The 12,457-nt window shown below is 45.3% G+C and overlaps 1 protein-coding gene across 1 annotated transcript in view; it reads right to left on the bottom strand.

The window, feature by feature from the left end:
• Positions 1-7,450, bottom strand: part of LOC148594243 (uncharacterized) — a 54,337-nt gene extending 46,887 nt beyond the window's left edge. Inside the window, exon 1 of the mRNA XM_088527308.1 lies at positions 7,233-7,450. Within this exon, the coding sequence (XP_088383434.1) occupies positions 7,233-7,430 (198 nt within the window). The 5' untranslated portion in view covers positions 7,431-7,450. The remainder of the gene's footprint in view (positions 1-7,232) is intronic.
• Positions 7,451-12,457: the final 5,007 nt, after the last annotated feature.

The raw sequence follows: 12,457 nt of genomic DNA on the forward strand, positions 1-12,457 counted from the left end.
AGCCTACGCACCCTCTCTGGGCAGGATCAGTGCAACACAAAGCCCTGCTACAGCTCCAAGGTATAGCTGGTGGTCCAGCACACTCCACAGCTCAGCCTGCCCAAGGATGACGGAGTCACTGCCCTGCAGTGGCCAGTAAGGGCATGTCCAAGTTTGCCTCCATGCTGCTTCTGCTACTCGGCCTGCAAGTTAGGCTCACATTTTCTAAAGACATCAATAACCCTTTCAACTCCCTGCAGAGCTGTCCCAAGGAAATCAATGACAGCTTTAACTTTGGAGCATGCTGTGCAATGGTGCAGCACTATCACCACTGCTCCACCAATACAACCACATTTGAACAAATAAACAGGGGAAGGAACCACTGATAACAGGTTAAAACACATCCACAGAGTTTACACTAGCTCATGTACTTATCAAAACAGTGAAGACCCAGTCGAGCCATAGGTTTTCCCGTGACTTCCGTAAATAATTTGTTCTGCTAGCTAGCTCAGGCCACAATGCATCATGCACGTTCACCCCCTCTCTCCTGTTAGGCGCTATGCATGAAACCTGAAGCACAACATGAAAGATATCCAAGACACTTGTGTTACATGGCCTGAAACCCAGCCTTGCAACGAAAGCATCCACGGAGCCAGAGCTATAACATTACCACACAGCAGCAAAAGTTTCCCGAGGTAAGAATTAAGTTCAGATTAGGGGCTTGCTGCAGTAGTTCAGCTGCTCCCTTCACCCACAGCCCTTCTCCTCAGGGTAGCAGGGCTATTACAGACAACAGGATCATTAATAGTCCACACGCAATTAACTACATTGTCCCACCAGAGTGGCCTCACAAAGACGGTTTGTCACTCAGTACATAAGCATTTCCCTTAGGGTATTAAGAAAGGTGTTGAAGGGACAGAAGGATATATTAAGATACATGGTTGTTGCAGCAGAATACTGCAAAGAGTATGTAATACGCACGATTTTCTGCCAAGCAACAGGGAATTCATCTTCTGTGCTTGACTTTACAGGCTGCCATCTTATAATCAGTTATCTTCATCCATATTTAATCTCTTTGGAAGAATAGGGGTTTTTTGCTTCCACTGAAGGTCACTTACAGAGCTGCTCAAACTTCTAAGAATAAAAAATAAAATCTTTTATGAGTTCATGCCTGCAAGTAATACCAGTACATTCAAAAAGCGTTCATCTCTGCTTCCCGCTTAACACGTGGAGACACCCAGGGAAGAAAGGACAGACTGCGGAGGGGGCTGCCAAGCTCTTTACAGAGCAACACAGCACCTGAACGCCAGCCCTGGGCACGCTCGGCTCGCAAGGCGCTCCGCAAACAGGGATCCGTGCGGCGGGGGGTGGGATGCCGGTCCCGCCGGGCAGGACACGCGCTGCAAGGAAGCTCCACGGGAGACCCCTCAGCGGAGCTCCGCAGCCGCTGGCGCTGAGCAGCACAGCAGGAGTGACAGGAGGCTCCCAGCGCCGGGTCAAAGCAGGGACTGTTGGCCACCAGCTCGCGCTCGTTTACATCCACCTTCTCAGCAAGCTCCTTCTCGGGAACCAGCATCTCTCTCCTTCCCAGCTCCTTTCATTTAACAGAGTTGCCAGCATTTCACGATTGCAGGCACCAGTCTCCTCCTCAAAACCCTGTACACTCAACTGCAAAAACCTTTCAAAAATGATCTCACAGCTGCAAGAGAAAAAGCTGGAAAACACCAATCTTGAGGCTCAAACAAGAGAAGGAAGCATGGCAGCCCTCAGACTGCAGCGCTCTGAAGCCCACGTGAGGATTTTGCCAGGGGCTCAGCAGCCGCACACACGTCACCTGGCACCCCACGACATGCAGCTCCACTTGGCATTGCACTGGAGCAGGAAATAAGGAAACAAAACCAGGATATTGCTCTTCATGCCTCCCTCTGCCACTTGTCAAACTATTAAAAGGACCAAACTTGGGTCAGAGGCTGAACAGGCTACTTCAAATCCAGCAGCAAAACGGGCAAACAGGCAGGGTCTTCCTCACCCACCTTCCTAATACAGGCCTCACTCGATCGGGCCACTAAGTCACTTTTTCTGAATACATTCAAATTTCTGTTTCAAGAGTAGGATGATCATTTCTTCCCCCCCTTTCCAAGGGGATGTTAAGTATCTCAGCAGTTCTGGCACATGAAAACAGAAGTGCACCTCAACACATGAACTTGCCTTTTCAGCACTCATGTGGAAGGAATGAGAAGAGAGACACCACAGCTACTGTCTTGCTCACACCAAGTGCCTCGAAACAGGCTCTGAAGAACGGCACACATTAGTGCAGGGAGCTTCACACCTCAGGCAGGAGCACACAGCAACACTTGCTGAAGGCCACAGTCGAGAGTCTCTCCCTGGCCCGGGGCATTTCTGGAGCAATTGCTGGTATGCATCAGCTCATATCTTACAGGCCTTCTCAGCACACAGAAAGCTTCAGTAGGAGCAAAACATACATTTTTTAGTCCTAAAAGCAAATCAAGAAGTGCTTTAAATGACTGTTGAGTCAGCCCTACAGGCTTAAAGGGCAAGGTGTTTAAAGTGCTACTACAAATATACCTAAAAAACAAAGAAATTGTTGTTGCGCTGGCTCATACCGAGAGCAATTTTGTGGTTGCACTAGGCTGATGAGCGTTTAGCTAATCCCACTGCAATCGCTCTCACACACACGAGCGCACAGCCCACTTCATGCCAGGGTTACTACTCCTCAGTGCGATCTAAGGCTTGCACGAACATTAGGCAATTCATCTTGAGGGAGCTGCAGCATCCAGGGTGCTGCGAGGGGGGATGATCCAATGTTAGCACAGACAAGAGTCTGAAACAATTAAAATAAAAATCTGTGATATCTCTCCCCAGCCTAAGCATGTCCCATGGTTAATACTTTGGTAGAAATAGCTGGGAGAGGTTGGGAAGAAAAGGCAGCAAGAAAAACTAGTTAGATTATAGTCACATTTTGAAAGTACCACCATCTTCGTTATCTAAGGATGCACATGTAAACACTGACTCCACACACTTGCCCCTTTACCCCAAAGTATTTTGATTTCCTCTCTCTCCAAATAAACTCTAGTTTTATTGGGTGAAGAACTGACAGACAATCTGTAAGGCTACAGCTACATAAGATGTTGCAGCTCTGTAGTGGACATACACTTAAAGAGAAATGTGTAAGAGAAGAGTTTTCAGAGGAGTCTCTCTTTGCCACCCCCCTCACCTCACTAAGAACACCTTCATGGCACAGTCTTCATTTCTCAGAAACTAACTCCCTCCATGCAGCTCTCCTGAAGTCACTGCAAAATAAACAGCAAAAAGGCAGATGGAGATGAGGAATAAGTAGTAACAGACAAAGCTCTTGCAGTTCTCATTCTGCACCATGAAGAGTCTTATCACTAGAAGGGATGCATTAAGATGGAAGGAAAAACATAGTATATCTACTCCAAAGATCGGTGGACATTTTTCATGAGAAAAAAAATTGTCTTTTCAATGAAGGACCAACTCTACCAACTCTAGATAGCCACTTCAGTACCATATTTATACAAAAACATGGAAGAGGACTCACTATGGACATTTGGAAGATATTGGCATGTTTAGAAATTTTTGATACCATTTCAGGCAAAGCCAGCTGTGCTACATCACCCGGTATTACCGCTCCCTGAAAGACTACTGACCTTCTCAGAGCAGTTAATGAGCTCTGGTAAGCGAAGCACATTCCCGGTTACCGTGACAAGGTTTGCAGAAAGATAATCTGCCAGCAGATCAGCTGACAGAGATGGGAAAGACAGACGACACCAAGGGACACAGTCTCACCTTCCCCCACAGATCCTCCAGATAACTGACACGAGCAAGGAATCTGTAGCTTGCCTTCTCTTCTTCTTAAGAAACATGATGAACCCAAGTGAGCTTTTACCTGCCTTGTAAGACACAGACTGGGTGTCTGTGTTTTGTTTCAACGAGTGTAATAAAACAAGCTTCCTACTCCCAGGAATGTTTTTGCCTGATGAAAGTTTATTATGCAGAAGATAGAAATGGCGCTGAACAGAATATGAGGATTTTTTTTTAATTCCTGAATTTATCCCTTTCCCTGTAATCCCAGTCTGCACTGACTTCAGACAGCCACACTATAAAAGCTCATGCTGCTCCCCTGTCTCATATCTGCACCAAGTCTGAAAAAGACTCTCCAAGGCTCTCCCTGTAGGAAGTAGAGCAGAGAACAGCCCTTTAAAATTAAAGAACTGTGCTGTACTAGGAGATACTCCCTCTCTCCACGTAGGGTTCGCCTCTGGAGTCCTTCACCATGCAATCCTGCCTCTGTCAGCAGATTTTCCCCACCCACCTCCAAGCGCAGGCAAATACCCTGTGTTACTCCATTAACACCCTGTTACAACACTGCCTTTCAGGAGCTGGCTAGTCACAGCATTTCAAGGCACTGATGCTGCAGAAAAAGTCTCCTCACATTAGGTTATGATCGAGTTTCATTTTCAGGCACCTAAGACTTCAGAGAAAGATATTGGAAAAAAAAAATCTTTAAAAGTGGTGAACATCTTGTGAGCTCTCATGAGCTCTTGCATACATGAAATAAGAGATGATAGACTGCTTTCATAAGCTTTTTTTTTTTTTTTAAAAAAAGTCAATGTTTCTGGAATAGAATGTTGAAATAGTGATAGCAGGGGGAAAAAGAATGATATTCTCTCTCTTCCCAGCCTGAAACATCCCCCTTTCCTCATTTCCCCCCAGGAATGGTGTCTTTCAGCCCTGGCATCACTAGCTATCTAATCTCCGATGTAGTTTCTGGGTACTACAGAAGCACTCCCACTGCAAGTGCCAACACCCATTGCCCCCATTGAGCTGGGGAGCTGAAGCATTCCTCTGGGGAGGATATAAACATCCACGTGATTCTTCAGAAGAGGACCTAAACATTATAGTGGACACCACAAGCTGCAACAGAGCAGTTCAGGCTACGTAAACAATAACATCACTTGAGACATCTGAAATAACCCTGCTGCTCTGGCCAGCTCTGGCAAGGCCTAAGCTGGAGTACAGCATCCTGGCTTTGATGTCACGCTTGAAGACAGATGTGACCAGCTGGAAAGCGTCCACAAGACAGCAGTGAGCATGATCCGATGTCTGGAAACACATACTACAGGGGAAGATTAAAGGCACTGCAGTTGTTTAGTCTAAAGAAGTCTAGGAAGAGACAAGATTCAAGTTCTCAAGTATGTTATATACAATGTCAAAAGGAGAACAAATAGGTCTATTGGAAACCTTAAACACATGAAGTAATGGGCATCCTCTTCCATGTGCACTCTTTTCTATTTACTCATTTACAGATTTAATTTGAAGATAATTCTATGTCATGGCTCTAAAGAACTTAAACAGTCTACAAAGTAGCAACAAGCAGAGGTAACTGGACCATGAGCAGTGCTGTCTGAAGGCTACTAAGCAGTAGTGACTATTCCACCAAGTTGGAAACAGGAACCAATACAGGGCAAGAGGTGAATGATGCCTAGAAGAGCAAAATAAAGCACTGGCAATCCATAAAACTGCTGTAACTCATAATGCTGGAGAGAACACGCAAGGTTTCATTCTTTGACAGTATTTAGTAGCACGTCAGTGTGGAAAAGGTGCCTTGGAGCCCATGCCTCCACGCTGTGCTTCTGGCAGGTAGCACGAACAGAAACGCCTGCAGTCATTGCCACATTCGTCTCAGACCTTACACTCATCCTTCACCACTGCCCTTGCCGCTTTCAATACACAAGGAACAGCTGTTATTTCAGTTTTACACTGGTATGCATTATATCATTTCTGCACTCTAAAGCATTTCGGGGTCCTTGCACACACAAAAAAAGATGTCTCCACAGGGTGATTTGTCAGGTAGTTCTTCAGCTGGGTATGAATCCAGATGCAAGCACTGACTACCCCAAAATGGCAAGACTGGCAAAGCCCTATCACAAGAGACAAAAACAGAAAAGCTTGCTTTAAGGTAATAAAAACAATCTAACAGAGGCAAAAAAAGGAGACGGAAAATAACAGCTATGTACATAGGCAGCCTTTCCCACTACATTAAAATTAGTTTATGCTGATCTGTTCTAGTATTACTGCAAATGAGGTATGAATTCCCCATGTAGAAATGTCTAATTCTACTGGCTTTTAGCAGAATTAGACGCCGACTTCTTTCAGGGATTACCTTCCCTACACTTTCAGCTCAAAGCTTGCCTGTAATTCACCTCCAAGGAAAAACACAGAAATAGCCAGGCTTGACAAGCAGGCGGCTGCTCCGAGGCGAGCTCACCAAACAGGAGCCCTGTGTCCTTGTGCATGGCAATTTGTGGGCTGACCAGCTGAGCTCCCGGCCAGCCGGGCACCGCTGGGAAAAACAGCCCCAAGCCCACACAGAGCAGCCCTGCTGAGCAGCAGGATGCATCACCCCAAGGTGCACAGCATGCTAACGGCACCTAACAGCACCTAAGAGCTCTCTGCTGCTCAAGAAGTAAAGCAAGATTGCATCTCTCTGCATAAATAAATAAATAAATATGTGTAATAAATAGAGATGTGAACAGAGTGTTGCTTATTCTGCTACTATCCTAAATGCACCCAGCTGTATGTCCACGCTGCCCTTTTGGGGATCATGCAGTTGAAACAGACCAGAAAAATAATCCAAGTTTGAGTATTTAAGGAAAGAAAAAAAAAAAAAGACAGTTATTTTTAGATCCAATTCATCATGTTGTCCTACAGTTGTATCAGTGCAACAGCAGAGGCACCAGGAAAGGAGAAGAAAACAGGAACTCTCCAAACAAGCCGCTACTGTGAGGGGAGCATTCCTGGAAACCACAGCGTAACTCATGGAAGTAACTTCAGCCGGGGCTCCACAGACAGCCCTTTAACACGCGAGGGTCTCCAGAGCTCTTGCCCGGGCAGCTGCGCAGCACCGCCTGGGAAGACGTTAAGAAGTTGCCCGCAAAATACAAACGCGTTGGAAGTGCCAAGAGCCAGCACGGGCTGCGCAGCGTCCAGCAGCGACCGCAGCGCGCAACGGGCTGGGGAGCCGCCGCCAAGGGAGAGCGCGGAGCGGGCACGAAAAAACCGCGGTTTTACTGCAGAGCAAAACCCAGGGCGCTGCTACGCGGGCAGAGCACGAAAACGAGGGGTTTTAAGGAAAAACACATATAGAGAGAAGCCGCTCCGCCGTGCGGCGAGCAGGGAGCCGAGCCCGGCTCCAGCGCCCCGTCCCGCACCTCCTCATCCCGCTCCTCCAGCGAGGCGCCGTCCGCTTCCCTCCCGCCGCCGGGAGCCGCTTCCGCGCCGGGAGCCGCCGCGCTGGAGGCGAACCCGCTCTCTCCTTCCTCCGACAGAGTTTCCTCCGAGGAGCAGGACGAGGAGGACGAGCAGGAGGCGGCAGCGCGGCCGCCCCGCGGCGCAACTTTCTCCGCCATGTTGCGCGGGAGCCGCCGCGCCGCGCCGAGGTGCTGCCCGCGGGGGCGGTGCCGGCGCCGAGACGGGCAGCGGCGCCAGCCAATGGCGTGGCCGGAACGGGGAGGGGGCGGCAGGTGAGTGGGCGCGCGCGGGGCGGCCGCGCGTGGGGAGCGACGCGCGGCCGCCCCGGCAGGGGGGATGAGGAGCGAGAAGGGTCGCGACGTTGTTAGTGACACGCGGGACTGTCTGCAGCCGGTGTGCGAGCGCTGTTGCCAAACGCGCGTCGTGCCGCGCTTTGCTGCATGCGAAATTCAGCCTTAGGAGTCTCGCAGAACGGCTGGAAAGTTGCTGTTTTTCACAAATGCGGCTTTTCACTGCTCCCTCGCAGTGCTGTTAAGTAGAAGAGCAGGCAGATGATGTTCACTTACCATGCAATATCCTAGCGTCCAGTTATGAGTACTTGGGAAGAATAGACAGGCTGGAGGAGATAGTCCAAGCCCAGGGAGGAAATTTGGGATAACCACAGCTCACGGTGCAGAGTGGGGAGAGAAGGGAGGCTCCTGAGACCCTTCCCGCACATTGCTAGGGAGCCAGGCTCACAGGCCAGTTGAGACGCGCAAGCAGCTACAATTTGCTAAATACGACCTAGACCTGCATGGCTGCCTCTCATGGAACATTTTGGTGGCTATTTCTATCCCTGCAAAGCCATGTTTTAATCTTGACTATGACAGATTAAAGTTAACCTAATTTACACCTACATCTTGTCCGATAATGCGCCTGTTCCTTGAGAAATTAGGGATTTTCCAGGCTCCAGGGGATGATGGACTTCCCTGAGCAGGTTCAGAAGTTCTCAAGTGTCTACAAAGTGCCCCTTAGCATGGGATGCTAAGTTTGTGACGAGAAATCCGCCTTGTCAAATGTTACCCAGAGCCTCCTAGAAACTCAAGAGGCGAGTGGGGTGCGAAGACGAGACCCACAAGCGCCCGGACTTGTCAAACCCTCCAGAGCTCCATGGCAACAAGGGAGGCAGGAACAGGTTTTGCGGCAGCCCACGAGGTTTCTCCGAGCCCTGCCTGCCCTCATCCCGAGCGGCACATCCCTAATTAGAGCAGGCACAGCGCTTGGGGAAAGCTGTTTTCTGAGAAATCAGCCCCTGCGTGGGAGCCCCAGAAATGGTGCAACGGTATGCACAGTTTTACTTGTTTTGCTTGTTCAGACACTCACAGAGAGAATAAACACTAAGTACGAGTTCCACAGGCACACACGATGAATAAATCTGAGTTTCAGTCTCTTCTCCAACGGCCCATAAATAGGGCAGTCTTCTCCCAAACTCTGAATCCCATGATGCTAAAGCATTACACGCTTAAGGAGATGCATTCAGTTTTTGTGCAAAATAAAACATTCTAAATCAAAGCTGTCCTTGCTTAGCCTACCAGAATTGGAATAGTTTTGGTTTTCTTTCCAAGTATTTTTTTTTTGACATAGTATTTTAATACCAAAAATAACGTTTCTGGGGTCTACTTCCTATTCCTGTGGGAGAGGGTCACATATGGAATCTATGAGATAGAGGTTTGTTTTCTTTTTTTAATTGGCTTTGCTTGCATTCTGCTGTGTAATAAAACTGCATTCCATCTTATCATGGGGTGAATCTTACTGTGGTATCAACATATCTGTGAGCAGAAGGCTTTCCAAAGAGGACTGAATTCTGTTTACCTTATCACCTATTCCAATCAAGAGGGGAATAAAGACAAGTAGTAACTCAGCAAATTCTGGATCAAAATTTGATTCTTATTTTACCTGTGGCTTTATAATAACTACATCACTAGTGTTCGGAAGCATTGTATGTGTTGCCAAAAATATTACCTAATGTGTACATACATTTTCAACTTTTATTCTTATGTTGTGATTGCCCAAGAGGTAGTTTCACACCAGGACAGCTAAGTCGAAATAGGAGTAATTTCAACTAGTACAAAGATAACCCTTGGGAGCTGAAGTTGAAGTCCATATTCTTATTGCCAAAATTTCAGTACTACTTATACCCGTAACTGCCAGTTTAAAAGGAAAACTCTAATTAGTAGGACTGTAGGAAACTCAGCATATCCAAGGATTGCATGTTTGAAATGCAGACATTCCATTTTTGTGTTCCAGATTAGAAGGTCAACTCTCAAAAAACTAAACACTTGAAGCCAGATTCTTGAACACACACAAAGAATTCTTCAAGATGCTTGCAAATCCTCTGAAACCAGGTTGCTTTTATTTGGGAAGATAATTTGAAAAAAGAAACTGTGAAAATATCAGTCATTGCTGCTCATTTGGGCAATATGGATTGTGGAAATGATTAAGGGCAAGTGGCAGATGGCTTCCTAGCAAGGAGACTGTTTTAGATTCTGGAAACCCACCCGAACTGTCAAAGGTACTAAGGAAACAACTTTTTCTCTCAGGCAAAAATGAGGTAAAGACTTAAAATGAGATAAATAATAATAACAAAATCCTCATTCCAAAATAATGCAAGATATTTTTGTACAAATTGATTTTTCTATAGTTACTTTCATAATCTGGCAGTTTTCATGTTAATAGGGTATAGCAAATTTGCACCTTCTAAATGTTATATTCTCTCTTTTTTTTTTCTTCTCAGCAACTCTAACTTTTTGGTTTTGTGCTCAAATAATCTTTTCTTGTGTGACATCTCATTTTTTCTAGCTTCTTTGATGCAACAAATCAATCGTCTAAATGCCTGTCTTCATTTGTTATGTTTAGAGAGACTATGCTTCTCCAGTGATGTTTTTTCTCTGTTGTAACTAATGGGCATAATAAGGGATATGCTGATTCCAGCACCTCAGAGACGTGTCAGAAATATTCAAATTGAAAAATATAATTGCTCACATTAATAAAAAAGTTGGCTGTATGAATTACTTTCTAAGTCTAACAAACTTAACTTGAAAATTAAGGACCTATACTAAAAGAGTGATACATACTCTATACTAAATTGAAATCTGGTAATGACGTTGCCTCATACTTTCAGTATCCTAAGTGTCTGTCTTGGGTAGACATAATTATGCAAAACTTCAACCATTCAAACTAAAGTTTTCCATGATCAGAATTTAGCTGAGGCCATAATCAGCCAGGGCATGTTGTTGTTACTTTTTCACTGGAAAATTTTCAGCCAAAAACTATTCAGCCATTTCCAAGACCAAAGTTAAAGGAAATTTGCTGAATACCCACTATTAAAAAAACAAAAACAAAACAAAACTCACAGTGATACAATACAATTCTTGAATGTCAAGGGCATGGAGACCCAACTAGAGGCAAGTGTACCTAGAGGTAGGAGCGCAACGGGAGGGCAAAGACAAGAGATAGGAGGGATAGAAGTAAAACACGGGGGATAGGAAGGACAGGAACAGAAAGATGAGTCAGAGCAAGAGCTGGGAAGGCAGCAGGATTGTGCCAGGTGCAACAAATAGGTGCAAAACCTGCTGGAAGGAAAACAAGTGGGTCTCAAGGAAGAAGGAAGAGGTGCGTTGGTGCAAAGCGGTGTAAACTGAAGGAGACGAGAGACAGGGGAGCCTACAGACCCTTGGGCATGATCTGCACTAGCATCTGCAGATGATCTCAAATGGGCTCCTTTTGCTTCCACCTACTGTATGAGCTGAAGAGGGTGAGGACCACTGGGGGAGCCTGACTATTCAAACTAATTCAACAAGGAGCAACTGAAATAGAGGCCAGGAAATGAAGAACCAATGGATCAAGGCATGGGGGGGTGTTTGGTTTTGTTTTCCACAGCGCAGTCCTACAAAAGCACAGTATGGCTGCACAGTTAAAGCACCCAAAATTTGGGATATGTCAGGATGAAGGTTGCCCTGGTAACCCAGCTTGGAGGCCTCCGCCAGCGTGTGTGCGCGTTATGAGGGTCTTTAATGACATGTTCAACCCAGCGGCCTGAAAAAGAAAGAAAAAAGGAAGAGCTTGCCCCATTCAATGCACAGGGAGACCATAATCCAGGAATTAATTGGACTTAGGTAAGGAATGAGACAATCACTTATGTGGCTCCTCGCTTTGTCGCAACAGAAGCTGGAAAATGTGCATTGAATGATAAGGAGACTATAAAAGGGACTGCTGTTGAGAGAGGACAAACGCAGGGAAGCTGTCTAGTGAAAAGTACTGAAGCTGGGCTAGTACTGAAACTGTACAGAAGGAAAAAAACAAATTCCCATGAAACAATTTAAATATGGATATTTTGCTTTGTTCCTTATTTTGTGTTACTTCAGCTGTAAAAATTGAATGGTGCTGTTTTGAAACAGTAAGGATAGAACTTTAACAAAACTTAAAAAAAAAATCCTTGCAAAAATAAAAATTGAATCAGACTATCCTAGATCAGTATCCAAAATGTTTTTTCTTTTTTTTTCTTTTTGGCTAAGGCAAATGTTAATTTCAATCAACACTGATAAAAATAAAGCGAATGGGAAAAATACAATGGAAAATTTTAAATAAGCCTTACCAAGCACTTTGAAAAACTGTCCTGTCACATCTTCATCAAAACTCTTAAAATCACTGCATCCTGAACAGGTGAAATTCCAGTTCCTTCTGAATAAAGCTGAAGCTGACTTCACTCAAGGAACTGTTGCAGTGTAAGAAACTAATTCATTTATGAAAGTCTTGTATTATAGCAATGAATGTCACAGAGAACTCCAAGCAAAAAAAATAATAGTTCTATGTTCATTGTAAAGATTGGGTTTTATGAGGTGTGTCGGGTCTGAGGTCATCCATGAAGCAAGGGGATAAAAAGAACTCTAGAAAAGATGCCCATTCAGCAAGCACTGAACATGCAGCTTCTAAGCCCGCTCTTAAATACTACTATGATGCATAAGCATATGATATTTTACAATTAGGGCTTGATTTTGACCTATTGCAAACTCAGTGGCTGACTTACCTATTTTAATATCTTTTTATCATGGTATGTATATAGCAATATATACTGAAGGAAACTTGTAAGATGTTAAGGGGGATAAACTGTCTTAGCCAGCCTCTTAAAATGAAATCGAACAATTAT

This window comes from Tinamus guttatus, unplaced genomic scaffold (assembly GCF_059628265.1).
Source record: "Tinamus guttatus ecotype Peru unplaced genomic scaffold, ASM5962826v1 Tinamus_guttatus_pri_ptg000277l, whole genome shotgun sequence".
Taxonomy (NCBI): Eukaryota; Metazoa; Chordata; class Aves; order Tinamiformes; family Tinamidae; genus Tinamus; species Tinamus guttatus.